Below are 17,712 nucleotides of genomic sequence, written 5' to 3' on the forward strand. Positions count from 1 at the left end.
CTTTGTGACTGTGGTTTTAGCAGATGCCTAAATTTTGATCAAATCATCTAAAGCAAGCAATAAATCTCATCATTCATTTAGCTCAGGATGTGAAACTTGAAGGGAATCAGTGAAACTTGATTAAAAAAAAAGTGAAATAAGGCAACCTTATGCCAATTGCTATGCTAGTTTCAGTTATTAAACTAATGTATACTAGATTGTTCAATTGTTTTCCGTCCTTAAATTGTATGCCATCCTGACCACCAGATAATCCGTAAAAGTATCAATCATTGAAAATCCCATACTAATAGAACACATATGATAATAATCTCTCTCATGTCCTACATGCAAAAAAAAATTGTTTTTTTTTTATTTTTATGTATCTGTTAGCAACATCTCACAGAGATGTAAAGATGCTATTTTGTGGAATTCTTAGTCTTTAATGTTATGTTGTGCGAATGGCTGTTGGTTATGCAATGATCTCTGCAAAATATTTATATTCCAAATTGTCTTAATGCTTTCAGGATTAACATTATATTAAAATGGTCATAAAATCAATGAGGTCTTTATCTCTGTATTGAGATTAAGATTTGGTTGATTGACCTGATTGATTCAAGTTGATATCCCACAGCCTTTAGCCCATGGGTTTCTCAATATCCTGTAACCCTGTTCTCAGCCCTCCTGATGCAAGCTTGCAGTGCTGTGATTCAACTTTCCCTAAATGCAACTTGTTAAAAAGCATGATTTCACCTTGCAGTGAATAAAAAATAATAATAATAATAATAGTAAAATTAAATAAATAATAATAATAAATATATATATATATATATATATATATATATATATATATATATATATATATATATATATATATATATATATATATATTTGTCCTCCTTTTCCTGAAATACACCTACCCCTTTGTGCTGTCAAGCTTACAAAAGAAAACTAATAATGGTGTTTGACAGTACAGTGTCCCTCCTTTTGGCTTCACTATGTGCTTTCTGATTATTTTAATATTGATAGTGTGAGAGAATTTTTATTTTTTGTTATTCCTATATGTTTTTATTGCTTATACATATATATATTGTCTGGTTTGTGCATATTTATATATGTATTTATATGTGTATATTTATAGATGTTCTGTATTGACTCTTGTTTACTTTCACTTTTTTCTTGATTAAGCTTGATCAATATTGAACTTAATCAGTATGAACTTTGATAGCTTTATATACAGCCAGACAGAAAGTGTACACATAATTTTTATCAAGAGAAAATAACAAGATGCTAATAATTTCTCACCACTATCTACTCCAAATATTCAAAGTCAGTTATTTTGGCCAGTAGAATTCTGACTTCTAAATTGTTGAAATCTAAATACCGAAATTGAAACTGCATGGGACAGAAGTTGCAGCTTAGGGTCTGTATGAGTGTCAGTCTTGAGAGTTCTATATGATCTGGTAGATGGGCATGTATATGCTCATTGTTTGTATATCCCCATCCCTTCCTTACAGCCCAAAGCTCTATTGCTGCCCGACCGCTTCGTACCGCCCTTACATGGACATGGCAACTGACGTACACGTTCACTTCCATCTATGTCATTTCCTACCTAGTCTGTTCATAGGTCCCTCCCTTCCTCCCTATCTCCCTCTCTCCCTATCTCCCTATCTCTCTCTCTCTCTCTCTCTCTCTCTCTCTCTCTCTCTCTCTCTCTCTCTCTCTCTCTCTCTCTCTCACTCTCTCAACCCTCACTTTCTCCTCTTAGCAACAGTACAGTGCGTACAGTCATTCTATAGTTTAAGAATTCATGTTAAAAAAGAACAAAGAAAATATGTATCTGTAGATACTTGAAAGCAAAATTATTTAAAAAAAATGTACAGTTTTCTTTTGTAGAGAAAATGATTTATTTATCAAAAGAAAGAACAAATGAGCAGAATGGTGAAGTTATTTTTCATGTCATGGTGTGAATGTATGTGTCGTTGCCTCCCTGTATCATCTTGTCTAAGAAAAATATTATATACAAAATTAGAGGATAAATTGATTGCCTAATTAAATTTTTACAGATTAACCATACTTGTCCCCAAGCATTCTTACACCACTTTCTTTTGTAAATTTTTTTCTTCCTGCCAAAATCATGCGGGCAATTTGTTGATGTAAGTCACAGAACTGTTGGTATGCTTCCACCTTTTGATGAATTGTTTAATAGGCTTATTATTTTTTTTAGACTACTTTTCTTTTTTATGTGCTTACTACTCTCTTTTTGACTCTGTGCATTTGGTTTGTGAATGTTTCTAGTGTTTTGCTCTAACCATTAACCCGTTTTTTGCATTGCTTTTCATTTTTTATTTCCTCTCCTTTTATTTACTTTGGTCTATTGTTTGAGACCTGTGTTGCCTTATAGTGCCATTTGTTTGTAATCAGTGAAGCCACCTTTGCGTAAGTTTGAACAGATTCAATCAACATCTGGATGTATCCCTTGTAACAATAAAAAAGGGATTTTTTCCCCCTTTTTTTTAGGCCTCCTTCATGAAAAACAACCAGGACCAATTTTATAAGAATTTGTTTGTAAAAACATTATTCAGTAAATCGTTTAATAATCCTTTAATCTATTAAGCTGAAACCTACAGTTTACTTAAGAATGGTTTAACCTTTTTTAACTGAAATTATATATGCAGGTTCTTCTCAAAAAATTAGCATTGTGATAAAAGTTCATTATTTTCCATAATGTAATGATAAAAATTCATATTTCATATATTTTAGATTCATTGCACACCAACTGAAATATTTCAGGTCTTTTATTGTTTTGATACTGATGATTTTGGCATACAGCTCATGAAAACCCAAAATCTCAACAACAACAAAAAATTGCATATTTCATCCGACCAATAAAAGAAAAGCATTTTTAATACAAAAAAAAAGTCAACCTTCAAATAATTATGTTCAGTTATGCACTCAATACTTGGTCGGGAATCCTTTTGCAGAAATGAATTCTTCAATGCGGCGTGGCATGGAGACAATCAGCCTGTGGCACTGCTGAGGTGTTATGGAGGCCCAGGATGCTTCGATAGCAGCCTTAAGCTCATCCAGGGTATTGGGTTTTGTGTCTCTCAACTTTCTCTTCACAACATCCCACAGATTCTCTATGGGGTTCAGGTCAGGAGAGTTGGCAGGCCAATTGAGCACAGTAATACCATGGTCAGTAAACCATTTACCAGTGATTTTGGCACTGTGAGCAGGTGCCAGGTCGTGCCGAAAAACTAAATCTTCATCTCCATAAAGCTTTTCAGCAGATGGAAGCATGAAGTGCTCCAAAATCTCCTGATAGCTAGCTGCATTGACCCTGCCCTTGATAAAACACAGTGGTCCAACACCAGCAGCTGACATGACACTCCAGACCATCACTGACTGTGGGTACTTGACACTGGACTTCAGGCATTTTGGCATTTCCTTCTCCCCAGTCTTCCTCCAGGCTCTGGCACCTTGATTTCCGAATGACATGCAAAATTTGCTTTCATCCGAAAAAGTACTTTGCACCACTGAGCTACAGTTCAGTGCTGCTTCTCTGTAGCCCAAAAGTGGCTTGACCTGGGGAATGCGGCACCTGTTGCCCATTTCCTGCACACACCTGTGCACGGTGGCTCTGGATGTTTCTACTCCAGACTCAGTCCACTGCTTCCGCAGGTCCCCCAAAGTCTGGAATTGGTCCTTTCCCACAATCTTCCCCAGGGTCCGGTAACCTCTTCTCGTTGTGCAGCGTTTTTTGCCACATTTTTTTCTTCCCACAGACTTCCCACTGAGGTGCCTTGATACAGCACTCTGGGAACAGCCTATTCGTTCAGAAATTTCTTTCTGTGTCTTACCCTCTTGCTTGAGGGTGTCAATGATGGCCTTCTGGACAGCAGTCAGCCACAATCTTCCCCAGGGTCCGGTCACCTCTTCTCGTTGTGCAGTGTTTTTTGCCACACTTTTACTTCCCACAGATTTGCCACTGAGGTGCCTTGATACAGCACTCTGGGAATAGCCTATTCATTCAGAAATTTCTTTCTGTGTCTTACCCTCTCACTTGAGGGTGTCAATGATTGCTTTCTGGACAGCAGTCAGGTCGGCAGTCTTACCCATGATTGCGATTTTGAGTAATGAACCAGGCTGGGAGTTTTTAAAAGCCTCAGGAATATTTTGCAGGTGTTTAGAGTTAATTAGTTGATTCAGATGATTAGGTTAATAGCTTGTTTAGAGAACCTTTTCATGATATGCTAATTTTTTTAAGATAGGAATTTTGGGTTTTCATGAGCTGTATGCCAAAATAATCAGTATTAAAACAATAACAGACCTGAAATATTTCAGTTGGTGTGCAATGAATCTAAAATATATAAAAGTTAAATTTGTATCATTACATTATGGAAAATAATAAACTTTTATCACAATATGCTAATTTTTTGAGAAGGACCTGTGTGTGTGTGTGTGTGTGTATATATATATATATATATATATATATATATATATATATATATATATATATATATATATATATATATATATATATATAATTATTAATTATTTATATTATTATTATTATTATTATTATTATTATTATTATTATTATTATTATTATTATTTTATTTTTTATGAAGCCCAGTGTTTGCATGTAATGTTTTTTGTCAATTAAAATGTCACTCACATTGAGCGATGCAAATTGTTTAACCTATAGTATGACATGAAGTGTCACATATGAGACGAAACATTCAGGTGTTGTTGAACTGTCATGCAACTTGTGCCATTGTGGAAATTTCATAAGAACTGTCAAAAGGCAATTGGCTTTCATCTCAAGTGTGACAGACTTGAAAGAGAAAAGTAATAAAGTGATTTTCTCTACATTATTGATAAGCCGCTCAGTAAATTAGAAATCTCAATACAATAACGGTATTTTTTGGAGTGTTCCATGTATTAATTACACTCTTCATTGGTCTTATGTTCGTTGATCCAACAGGACGCTCAGACGTCAATTTCCTAAATGAATTCATAACATGAGCAGTCACTCAAAAATACTCGGTTTTGTACTTTCACCTCTCTACACATCTCAAGATGTAGCAAAATTAAAGAATATGTTTGGTAGTTTTACTTGTTTTAGATGCTGTAAGTTGCAGGAGCAACTTTTTTATGTAGAGGTCAAAGGGGTAGTTTTACCCCCCAAAATTTTGTCATTACTTACCATGTCATGTTGTTCCAAACCTGAATGAGTTTCTTTTTCTGTTGAACACAAAATAAAATATTTTAAAGAAAGAACCAGACAGTTGACGGCAACCATTAACTTCCATAGTATATATTTTTTCCTGTTGTCTGATCACCAGCATTCTTTAAAATATGTTGTGGTCAACGGAAGAAGAAACTCATAAAGGTTTGAAACAACTTGAGTGTGAGTAAGTAATGACAACATTTTCAGGGGTGAACTATCCTTTTAAATATGCCAACAAGAAAGCTCAAGACCCTGCATGCCTTTCTACAAGCCTTTTGATAAATTTACCTTGCATTTTCACATTTCTGTTCTTTCTTGTTTTGTTTTTTAGTTTTTTGGCAAAGAGTGTTTTTTGTCATATTCCTTTCCAAATATTCTTGCTTTGCTTTAATTGGTCATGTACAGATGCTTGTTTTCAAGGAGCCAGACTTGAATGGACACTAATTCTAATTTCTTCTTCTGCTTCCCAGGAGGGGAGTTAGTCATCCCTGTTCTAGTCGAGGATCCCATAGACATCCCCCCTGTTTCCACTCGAGCCCCTTTCATCCCCTTTCCCCCGACCCTTCACCCCGTCCTCACCATTATTAAGACCACCAAAGAGTCCCTGTCAATTGCAACCGAGGCGGGGGTACCTTGCTTGTCGGACCAAGGCAGCGATGATTGTGATGATGATGATGGTGATGATGATGGTGGTGATGGCTTGGTGATATCGGGGTTTGGCTCTGGGGAGGCCTTCGACTCTAGCCTCCCCCCTACTGACGATGAAGATTTTTACACCACCTTCTCCCTGGTAACAGATAAGATCTTGACCACGTCGACTTATGAAGGTGGCTACAAAGCTCTCGCACCCAAGTGGGAAGTAAAGGACTTTAAACCTAGCAAGGCCTCTGAGGCGGGCAGGACTACAGCCATTCCGCCTCTGCCTGACCTCAGGAGCTCAGCCGCATCACCTGTCACGCCCGAGACAGCTCCTAAAATCCCTGCCGGGAAAATGAACAACCGTGAGATCAAACCCCAACCGGATATAGTGCTGCTACCACTTCCTACATCTTTCGACATGGATGGCACTAAACCGAGGGGGCCGTACATCACGCAGCCTATGTTGCGCACCATCCCCAGCACCCTCCCCACCGAGCCAGGTATCAGGAGAGTGCCCCCTGGTGCCTCGGAGGTAATACGTGAGTCCAGCAGCACTACGGGCATGGTGGTTGGTATCGTCTCTGCTGCTGCCCTGTGCATCCTCATCCTTCTCTATGCCATGTACAAATACAGGAACAGGGATGAGGGCTCCTATCAGGTAGATGAAACACGGAACTATATTAGCAATTCGGCACAGAATAATGGCACAGTTGTGAAAGACAAACAGCCCTGCACTAAGAGTGCCAGCAACAAGAGACCAAAAGACAAGGACAAGGAATACTATGTATAAAACAAAATCCAAACGACAAAACAGAGACAGAACTACATCTGAAAAAAAACTTGAACAGAAACAGTGATTTTACACAAAAAGTCCTTTAAAACCTCAAACTCACTGAGTCAGAATGAACCCATTTCCAAGTTTTGTGATTTGAAGCACACTTATACATATGGTAAGCTTACGGAGAAGGCAAATAGGACTCTAAAGACCTTGATAACTTATTTTCTGTCTGGTTGTGGGACAATGCCAGTGTAAAATATCTCATTGCTACATTGTTATCCCTCAAGTGACTTTCTAAGGTACACAATCCTTGGTGTAAAAAAAAGGAAAGGAAAAAAAGCTACCCCTGTCCATTGTAACCCTGTACAAATCAATGATTATCATGGGTTATGGTCATGATTTTGGGCATGCATGTGATGTGTGTGATGTAGTACTGATATCTTTGCAGAGAGGAGAACTAGAGGTTGTTGTTTTGAAGATGCAAAGTGGGAAAATTTGCCATAAAACAGTACTTGTCAAACCCAAGTAGGAGAAGAAATATTCCGTTAAACAAATGGTGTTTTTTTTTTTTCTTCAAATTGTATTAGAATACTCATTTTCCTTTGTTTCTGCTTTTATTTATCATCCTTTTCTCTTCCAGTGTCTGTCAAGTACTAACTTGCTTAAATAGTCACATTCTGATTGAGCTCTGCCATGTATAATCAGATTAAACTGAAAAGCATCCATCTTTTACAAATGGAAACCGAGACATTCTGCATTCAATTCCAGATTCTTAAAATTTTGACTGCTTAAGTAATTTGCTTCACACATGCCTCAAATTTGGAGCAACTGTGAGGGAAGCAATCTGTTGTCTGAATATATAAAATATGATTAGCGGAAGACAAATTCAATGTGAATGAGTGTATATTTCCTGTTGTCACAGTCAACTGTGTCAAACAATAAATATGTTTACATATTTTATTACATCATAGATGTGGTACTTTGTAGCTCATTATTGTACATAACAGTTGATTTTGAAATTTTCATACTCTTTCTGTACCAACTGACTAAACATCTAGTTTATTGTAGCTCATACAATGGTCCAAAAGTCTGAGCCCACATTGAAAATCTAACAAGCAAAATGTAATTTAGGCCTAGAAATGAGCAGAAATACATGTAACAAAGTAATGTAATGATGTACAGTGAAGAATAAATAGTTATGGTTCTGCACTTGCTCCAAACCTGACAAATGATCTGATTTTCTTGCTTCCATTGATAAACTGCACTGGATAACATGGATCAGCTGTTCAAACTTGGAGTAAAGGGGCCTAATTTATAAAATAATGAGTTGAAACCATCCTAAATTTGCGCTTACAATAATTTCTCAAATTTGCGTACCTGTGATTCATATAATGAACATGCGTACAGAAAATGCACGTGAAATCTATCAATTCCAAATTAACTTGAACTTGCACGCAGCTATATGGTTTCAGTTTACTGCCTTGCAAACAATGCCTAATTAATGTAATTTACGTATAAAAGAGCACATCATCCAATTCCTTTAATTTAGAATGATGAGCTGTAATAGCTTCAATTTCAAAAACTCTGCAGTACCCCAAGTCCCTGAATACCCTGGGTCCTTTTCCATGTCAAAGACAGTTTTTATAAATATGAGCATTGCCATGGATTTTAGTGTACAATGCTCTAAGATCAAATCTGTGTGTACGCACAATTTATAAATGAGGCACCTGAGGACATACCAAAAACAAAGACAATTAAAAACTCTTGTCTAATTCCTATTTTTTTCTCTAACTGCTTTTATAATGAAAAAAACAAAACAAAAAACAGATGCGAAACAGACGCATTTTAACTCTGTGGTCTCAGACGTTTGGACCCGACTCTATATGCGTAAAGTGTTATGATAGAGGCTATTCTGTCTCTATGGTGTTACTGAGTCAGATGTGCAAGAAGACGTCAAACTGGTTGAAAACAAAAACAAAAAAACTCAGTATTTACAAGGTTTCATGTTACTGGTTCTTGTTTTTTTATTTAAACAAGGTTACAATAGCTCATATGATAAGGGTGGATGATGGATTGGATTAATACTGCCACCACATTTCTGGAATCCATTAATTTTTTTTTTTTTTTTGTCTCATTCTGTGTATTTATGATTTTCACCATATTGCGCTGCTGTCATGCAGTCTATAGGTTTGTTGCATTATGACCATTCGTGTTGGCAATAGTTGGAATTCCTCATATTTTTTACTCATGTGTATTCTTTTTTTTTTTCAGCATATCATAGCACTCAGATATGTCTTAAATTATTTTGCTTTTGTTTGTTTTTCAGTTCATCAGTAATTGTTTTCACTCTTGACAGCTATATCCAGCAATAAAATGTTACTAGTTGTTTTCAACACTAGTCTGACATTTTCTATTTGTTATCCCTTGTGTCTGACATGCCACTGGTAATGACATAACAAATTAATTATGGTTTATGGAAATCTTTGGCCAACTAAGTAGAGTTTGAAGTAAATATTTAGCAGCCTTGCCATGAGCCGTCAGAAAATGAGATTGTCAATGCGAGGGGGGTGCTTAGTTGAAAACCTGAAGAAATATCCTATCCAAAATTCTATATATCAGTCAGTTGTTAACATGAAAAAAGGAATCACATCAAAAGAACTGTCTGGAGTGACCGGCCAACTCCCATAAAGCATTGCCAATGATACAGTTGTGTTGAGAAGTGTATTTCTGTATGATTGAAATTTTTGTAATAAATCTTTATGTTGTACTTTATTAAAAGTCAAATCAAGTCACCTTTATTTATATAGTGCTTAATACAAAAAGAAAAAATATATTGTTTCAAAGCAGCTTTACGGTGAACAATGGGAAAATGATTTAATGATGCACTGTTCCTTTCAGCTGTACATCAGCTCTACAAGAAAAATAGTGTCATTGTTCAGTCAGTTAAGTGTTGATTCAGTTCCCTTTCGAGAGAGGTTCCTCGTATTGCGTATGGGAAAAACTCCTTTTCTCGAGAATGTGAAGCAAAACTTTATTAATAAAGGTGTCTATGTAAAGCGCAGTGAGCTGCACGGCCATAGCACGGCGCGAGGAGCGCTCTGATTGGCCGGGCCGCGGCAACTGCAGGAACCTATGGTGAGGCGGCTGAGAGGAGCGAACCAATGGGGGCGCTCCAGAGAGACCGCCGAAAAAGGAGGCTAAAAATAGCATACAGGAGGCTATATAGGACCCTGACTCACCATAGGTGTCAGGATTTTATCTCCTTTAGCGACACCGTCGCTGACCTCAAGCAAACCGCTGTCGAAAAGCAACCAGCGGAACATTCCTGCAGCCCTGAGGACGCCGGATTCCCTCCGAGTCTCCGCCTTCAGCCACCTGCGTTCCTGCTGCGCCATCCGGCGTTATATATATATATCCTTTATACTGTGTGTCTATGTTGAGTGTTGTATTTGTGTGTGTGTGTTTTGCCGCTGCAAAGCCACTTCTAGAGCTTACAGGCTTGTTCTATTCGAGGACTCTCTCGTTCCGCCGCGTCGTTTAGCGCCGCGGAAAGACGGAGCTCTTCTCACTCTCCCTCTTCTCTCGTTCCGTCGCGCTGAATAGCGCCGCGGAAAGAGAGAATGTTAGAGGACATGAGCACTCAAGCCGAAGCTCTCTTCACTCTGCCGCCGCCGCGTCTCTTCTTCCGCCGCTGCCGCAGAGTTGTCCTCACTCTTCTCTCGTTCCGTCGCGCTACAGCCGCGGACAGAGAATACTAGAGTGAATAGGCGAACTCGAGCCGAAGCTCTCGTCACTATACCGTCGCGCTGAGGAGGCGCCGCGGACAGACGGAGCTTTTCCTCACTCTTCCTCTTCTCTAGTTCAGTCGCGATATCGCCGCGGACAGAGAATACTAGAGTGAATAAACTAACTCGAGCCGAAGCTCTCGCCGTGCTGAAGAAGCGCCGCGGACAGAGTATTTCCTCACGCTTCCAATTCTCTCGTTCAGTCGCGCTGTCGCCACGGACAGAGAATACTAGAGTGAATAAACAAACTCGAGCTGAAGCTCTCGCCGTGCTAGAAGCGCCGTGGACAGAGTTTTTCCTCACGCTTCCAATTCTCTCGTTCAGTCGCGCTGTCACCGCGGACAGAGAATACTAGAGTGAATAAACAAACTCGAGCCGAAGCTCTCGCCGTGCTAGAAGCGCCGCGGACAGAGTTTTTCCTCACGCTTCCAATTCTCTCGTTTAGTCGCTCTATCGCCGTGGACAGAGAATAACGTACTAGAGTGAATAAACAAACTCGAGCCGAAGCTCTCGCCATGCTAGAAGCGCTGCGGACAGAGTTTTTCCTCACGCTTCCTATTCTCTCGTTCAGTCGCGCTATCGCCGCAGACAGAGAATACTAGAGGGAATAAACTAACTCGAGCCGAAGCTCTCGTCGTGCTCATTCTACTGCCGCCGTGCTGAAGCGCTGCGGACAGAGAATACTAGAGTAAGTTAGACGAGCGAGCTCGGGCTGTTGGATATGTCAAGAACAATGTCGCTGCAGCGCGCGCTTACTGCCAAGGAAGTTGTAATGGCTGCCTTGTCATGATAGCGCGCGCCCCTTACACAGCGCGTTGCTGACTAGAGCGCGACTTACGTCATAGCACGTGCTCACTGTCAGAGCATAAGGGCGTCGGAAAATGGCTGCCAAGCTAAGCCCTTTTTTCCCTCTATCACTTCCAGTCCCCTTTATTCAGGCGGCTGGAAAGGTTTTTACACTGTAGACAAAGTGTCCACTACACAGTGTGCACCCCTACATAAGCACTGTTAATTCAGCCTCACAAAATCACAAATAAATCCCGCCGTGGCCTGATTACACCATATAAAGTCAACTAGCCTTATTGCAGTCAACTAGCCTGTGGTCAAACACGCTTGTCTGCATGCGCGCTTTCAGTCTAGACTAGAGCATAACGGCATTGTGGAATGGCTCACATACCACCCGCAATTCCTTACATTCTCCCAGTTCCCTTAAGTTAAGTGACTGGAGATGAAATATTGCAGTCAACTAGCCTGTGTTAAACACGCTCGTCTGCACACTAATGCTGTGTGCGTTTACCCCTGTGGATTTGCTCACTGGTTTGCACCGTGGGTATTCTACGTAGGTTGTGCGCCACTGCACATTGTTTACACTACACACAAAAGAGCTTTCTATGTAGGAAATGTGCCCACTTTACAGTCTGCACTCCTGCACCCAAGCACTTTTTACAAAGTTCACTCTCGCACACACAATATAAATGTGAGGTGCGCGCCCACTGCAAAGCCTGCACCGCCAAAACTAACACTATCCCCACAGTGTTACAAGCAGTGTTACAGCACAAGCAACCCGGCTAACAGCGGGGTTGCTAAGCGGCATTACTAAGCGGCCAGCCCCCGAATCTAATTCAACCCCTGGCTTCACGAGCCCAGGCCTGGCAGGCCTTTCCTGGTATATAATATTGGGTGTTGAACATATAAAACGAGGTTCTCGCTACAGTTTTGCTCGCAGACCCCGCGATTCAAGCCGTGGTCGAGCCCTCAGTAAGAAGCAGTGTCAGTCACGTGCTTCTCGCTGAGGCATTGAAACTGTTAAAGGAGAGAGCGGCGGAAACAGTACACCCGACGCTAGCGAGTCAGGTTTTTACTGTCGCTAATTCCTCATGCCGAAAATGGATGGCGGTCTCAGGCCCATTTTCCAGACATCTGAACAAAGCACTTATGACATGCTCGTTTCAAGGTGCTGACGGTGAAACAAATCCTCGCGCACATTCGCCCCGGGGATTGGGTTTTCTCAATAGATCTGAAAAACGCATACTTCACGTTACGATAACCCCCCACCCCCACCCCCACTACAGGCCATTCTTGAGGTTCGCCTTCGAGGGGCAGGCTTATCAGTACAGTCATTGTCATAGACTCAAGACTCAACGAGCGTCTTACGTCATAAGAACCACCACGTCTTGATAACTTGCATAAAATCGCTAGGGCAGCCGAGATCAGACTCTCTTCACTGCATGGCTAAGCATCTCCTTTTATGGGCAGAGCACAATCTGAGCTCCCTAAGGGCGGCTTACGTGCCAGGTATTCTGAATCAGGGTCCGGACATGTTATCCAGAGGACCCATGTCCCCAGGGGGATGGTCCCTTTACCATCGATTCAGCTCGCACAGCACACACTGCCCAATATATTTTTTCTGCAAACGCAGGGATGCCCTGGCCCATGTTGACCCAGACTCCCTCTATAGGCTCCCTCCGATCGCGATCCAGCTGCAAGCCTGTGGTTTTTAATAGCCCATGGTTCTCCAAACTGTTTCAGCTGTCAGACACAGCCCCATGGCCTATTCCGCCAACGAAAGGGAAGATCTGGCATCCCAATGCCGAGCTGTGGGCCCTCCACGTATGGCCCATCAACGGTATCCGGGAACCTCTCTGACAAGTTATGAACACTATTTCGAAAGCTAGAGCCCCTGCTATCTGGCAGCTCTGCTTTGAAATGTTCAGTGGTTTTCTAACTAGTGTGCTACGCGAAACATCGACGCACACTCATGCGAACTGGCGGAACTGCTCGCTTTCTCCAAGAGCTAATGGACGCGGGTCGTCCCCCCTCCATACTCGGGGTGTGTGTCTCCGCCATAGCAGCTAGCCACGCTCCGATCGCGGCACATTCACTAGGGAAAAGTGATCTTATTGTGTGTTTTCCTAAAGGGGCCAGGAGATTCAGCCCGCCTTGCCCCTACCTCGGTCCCTATTTGGGACCTCGCCATGGTTTTGGAGGCCGTGAAGGGTTCCCCCTCCTAACCACTTCAGACCACGAGCTTGAAGCACATATCACTCAAAACCGTTTTTCTGCTGGCTGTGGCTGAGTGGGTGGCTTACCTGCACTCTCCGTAAGCCCTTCCTGTCTTGAGTTTGGGTCCAGCAACTTCAAGGTTGTGCTCAAACCGAGGCATGGTTTTATGCTGAAAGTGCTATCAACCCCTTCAGTATGCAGGTCTTTTCACTGCTTAACCCGCGTCTCAGAGAGAATAAGACGCAAACCTATTCTGCCCAGTCAGAGCATTGAGATTGTATCTAGAGCGCTCCGCCCCCTTCAGGCAGTCGGATCAGCTCTTCATTGCTTCGGTGGCCGCACTAAAGTTTGTGCTGTCATGAAACAGACTCTCACACTGGATAGTGGATGCAGTCCCACTAGCATATAGGTCTAGGACCTAACCTGTCCTACAGGCATTAAAGCCCACTCCTCTAGAGGCATGGCTTTGTCTTGGGCTTGGTCATGTGGCACTTCCATGTATTTGTGCGGCGCACATATATTTGCGCCGCACATATATTTGTGCGGCGGCAGGCTGGGCCTCTCCGCCCACTTTTATCAGATTCTACAATTTGGAGGTCCCAGCTTTACAAACAGTGCTTTTTTCCGTCTAGGGCGCTATCTGCAGCCCTGGCAACACGATTGCTTATACACAATCGTTCATAGCACCATTACACTCTACCTTAGATCCGACTATGTCCGGTCAGGTGTTCAAACGAACCGACTCTTCCGGTTCTTTCATTCTCCTTTGAAGCCCGCCTGTGTCGGTCTCTCTAAGGTTTTTTGACTTTCCCTCATTCAGTTGGGGATTTTGGGCCAGTCAGCACACACGACGTTTTACATTGTGTTCCCATACGCAATACGAGGGACCTCTCTCGAAAGGGAACGTACTCGGTTACTTTCGTAACCTCGGTTCCCTGAGAGAGAGGGAACGAGTATTGCGTTCCGTGCCGTGTTCGTGCTTCTCAGGTGTCGCTTCAGTCAATTTTAAAACCTGACACCTATGGTGAGTCAGGGTCCTATATAGCCTCCTGTATGCTATTTTTAGCCCCCTTTTTCGGCGGTCTCTCTGGAGCGCCCCCATTGGTTCGCTCCTCTCAGCCGCCTCACCATAGGTTCCTGCAGTTGCCGCGGCCCGGCCAATCAGAGCGCTCCTCGCGCCGGGCTATGGCCGTGCAGCTCACTGCGCTTTACATAGATACCTTTATTAATAAAGTTTTGCTTCACATTCTCGAGAAAATGAGTTTTTCCCATACGCAATACTCGTTCCCTCTCTCTCAGGGAACCGAGGTTACGAAAGTAGCCGAGTACGTTTTATTGCAAAGACGATTATTTATTAAATTAGATAATTAAATTCTGCACAAAAAAGTTCCTTTTGCTTAAAGATTCATCAAGCCAAACTATGTCATGGGTATGTGTTGAAGACTTGTCTGGTTTTTATGATCTTTGCTAAGCCGATGGCTGTTATGTCGAGGAGGCCTTCACAGGGGATTGTCTAGTTGACAGGATCTTTGCTGACAGTCAAGGCTGCATTTTGGTCCTGTCTGGTGCATGTCCACCATCTGATCTGGATATGAACCGAATCTGGCTGACTACGGTAACTTCAGGAACAGTAACTTCAGGAGCTACGGTAACTTCAGGAAGTTAGTCCTGAAGTGGCAGTTGAGTTTTTACTAAACTCTTAAAAAGAGAGACTAATATTAGCATAGATGCCATTCTTCTTACGATGTAACAAGTACATTGTTATAGGTTGACAAATTTATGCAGCCTAACAATCATGTAACGGGTGTGAACTATAGAAATGTAATTTGTTATGTGTATGCCATGTTAATTTGACACTAAGTGCAAATACCAATAGATTGATAGATTTTTTATAAGTGATAGATATTATTCACTGTGTAAAAATAGAAGTATAATGCAATAAGTGTAAATAGAAGTTATATGCAATTTATACTTAATAGTGGAAGATAATATTTGCATCTCAGTGTTAATAATAATAACAATAAATAAATAATAATAATTTGTTACATTTATATACCGCTGTTTCTGGGTCCTCAAAGCGCTTTAAATTTAGAATGGGAATCTGCTCAACAACCACCAACGTGCAGCATCCACCTGGATGTTGCAAAGGCATCCATATTGCGCCAGAACGCTCAATACACACCAGCTGATTGCTGGAGAGGAGGCCGAGTGATTAAGCCAATCAGGAGAGGGGGGTGACTAGGAGGCCATGATGGACGGAGGCCGGGGTTACACCCCTACTCTTTTTCCAAAGGACATCCAGGCATTTTTAACAACCACAAATTTCGGTTTAACGTCTCATCCGAAGGATGGTTCTCTTTGACAGTATAGTGTCCCCATTACTATACTGGGGCGTTAGGACCCACAAAGATTACAGGTTGAGCACCCCCTACTGGCCTCACTAATACCTCTACCAGCAGCATCTTAATTTCCCCAGTGGCAAGCCAGTCTTGGGCTACAGGGTGACATGGCTGCTGGTTGTATTATACAGTATGCAGCGTGTAAACGTTTATAGTTATTACAATTATATAGATGTTGCCTTATTGGGTTACTTCAGCAACATTATGCTTTGTGTCAGTAGAAACGCGGGACTATAATTGAATGATTGTGCTCAATTATGATCGTTATTTTGCGTCATCAGAGGAATCTTTGGCCAGCGGCTAAAGACTACAGCCAGTAGAGGGAGCTATTTCCACACATTTTCAACCCGTCCATGATGTCCAGCTGCGGGCATTCATGTAAACGGAATGGAAGGAAGCGGAGCAAAGTGAGTGTTGTAACTTTTCAAAAGAATTCCTGTGAAAGTTATGCTTCCAAAGCCATAAATAGAAAACACACCAAACTGAACATGTGCTGTGAATGTATGGCACAGCTGCGATTACCTCAGCTAGTGATGAATGTAATCTGACTCCTGGTGCATTTTGGACACTCACTGCCATGACACTCATTTGGCTCATTATTAAACAGAACAGGGCACAGTTCGTATGAAAAATTGGTAATGTGAAAGCTGTCATGCAGACCTGGGAGCACACCAGAACCACACCATACCTGGAGGAGGTCCATATTCCACGAGTAGGAATATAGTGTGGCCCCTTTAAGAGATGCGCGCTATCTATTGAACTGCCGGTATTTTGCGTGTGCACACCGAACTGTGCCGCAATTCACGTGAACAGTGTGAAGAACACAGACTCCACAGTGCTCTTGTTCAGAGAAGTAACCTGTGCATTCGTTTTAGACAATTGTAATGCATTTAGTTCAATATAACTCAAGGTCTACAAGTTATGGCTTGTGAACAGACACATGCAGTTTTTAATTATAGTGTCTGTTCTCTAACTGAACTAAATAATTTCATTACTGTGTACAATCTGATATGTGATGGGAAAATGGAGGAGAGCGAGCAAAAAACTCAAACTCGGGTCAATTTGCGTCAACTTTCTGCCACATGTGACCACTACACACTGTTGTAACTGTTTACAGTCTAGTGTCTTCCCTTAATTTTGGCTGGCTTGACCAAATATCAGTGGGTGGAGTTAGTGTAAACAGCCTCTGCCAACAATGTGGGCTATTTGCATTTAGTGCATTTAAAATAAGTCTATGTAAGTTTGAAATTACTGTAGAGCGGTGTATCCCTTCGCCCTCCCCGCTGCCTCGAGGTTGCCAGATAGGCTGCAGGACCAGCAGGAACATTTGTAGCTGTGGTAACTAGAGCAGAGCTGGCAACCCGGATGTCGAAACACTACTGACTTTGTGATTGGTCGATAGGTGGAGGGTAGCACTTCAGGCCAAAACACAACATGTCAACATCAACATCAGTTGAGGGCTGCAACAACAACTTTTAAATTGCAATATCCTAGCCGGACTTTATACTGTATACCGGACTGTATAGATGCTGTTGTCAGCGATATATTTGAAGTATTTGAAATTAACATGATTTCTTAATGTCTAGTGACATATCAGGGTCATTTTATGAAACTGAGCAGTGAACTGAACTGAAATACATTTCATACTTTCCTTTAAGTTAGATTTAAACTAACAGAGTGTGTCTGCTTCCAGAACAAGACAATTTATTTTAATATTCTAGGTATTATCAACTGGCCATATTTTTGAGATTGCAATATACAAGACAAACTATAATCCGTTAAGAGCTTGCGCAATAGTTTGTGGATAATAGTTTTGCATTGGATTATAATTTCTGTTTCAATTTTAACTATTCACAATGCTTTGTGAGTAGTGAGTAATGCGGATCTTCAACCATA

At 41.4% G+C, this 17,712-nt stretch overlaps 1 protein-coding gene across 16 annotated transcripts in view; it reads left to right on the forward strand.

Moving 5' to 3' along the window:
* nrxn3b (neurexin 3b) overlaps positions 1 to 9,022 on the forward strand; it is a 442,510-nt gene extending 433,488 nt beyond the window's left edge. For 10 of the 16 annotated variants that reach the window (XM_067417358.1, XM_067417357.1, XM_067417359.1 and 7 more), the window contains one exon: positions 5,683 to 9,022. In XM_067417358.1, coding sequence (XP_067273459.1) covers positions 5,683 to 6,641 — 959 coding nt within the window. In that variant the 3' untranslated portion in view covers positions 6,642 to 9,022. Of the gene's footprint in view, positions 1 to 1,493; positions 1,732 to 5,682 lie in introns of those variants that run through there. The other 6 variants (XM_067417364.1, XM_067417360.1, XM_067417361.1 and 3 more) reach the window with 2 other exon arrangements.
* Positions 9,023 to 17,712: the final 8,690 nt, after the last annotated feature.

Source organism: Pseudorasbora parva, chromosome 15 (assembly GCF_024679245.1).
Source record: "Pseudorasbora parva isolate DD20220531a chromosome 15, ASM2467924v1, whole genome shotgun sequence".
Taxonomy (NCBI): Eukaryota; Metazoa; Chordata; class Actinopteri; order Cypriniformes; family Gobionidae; genus Pseudorasbora; species Pseudorasbora parva.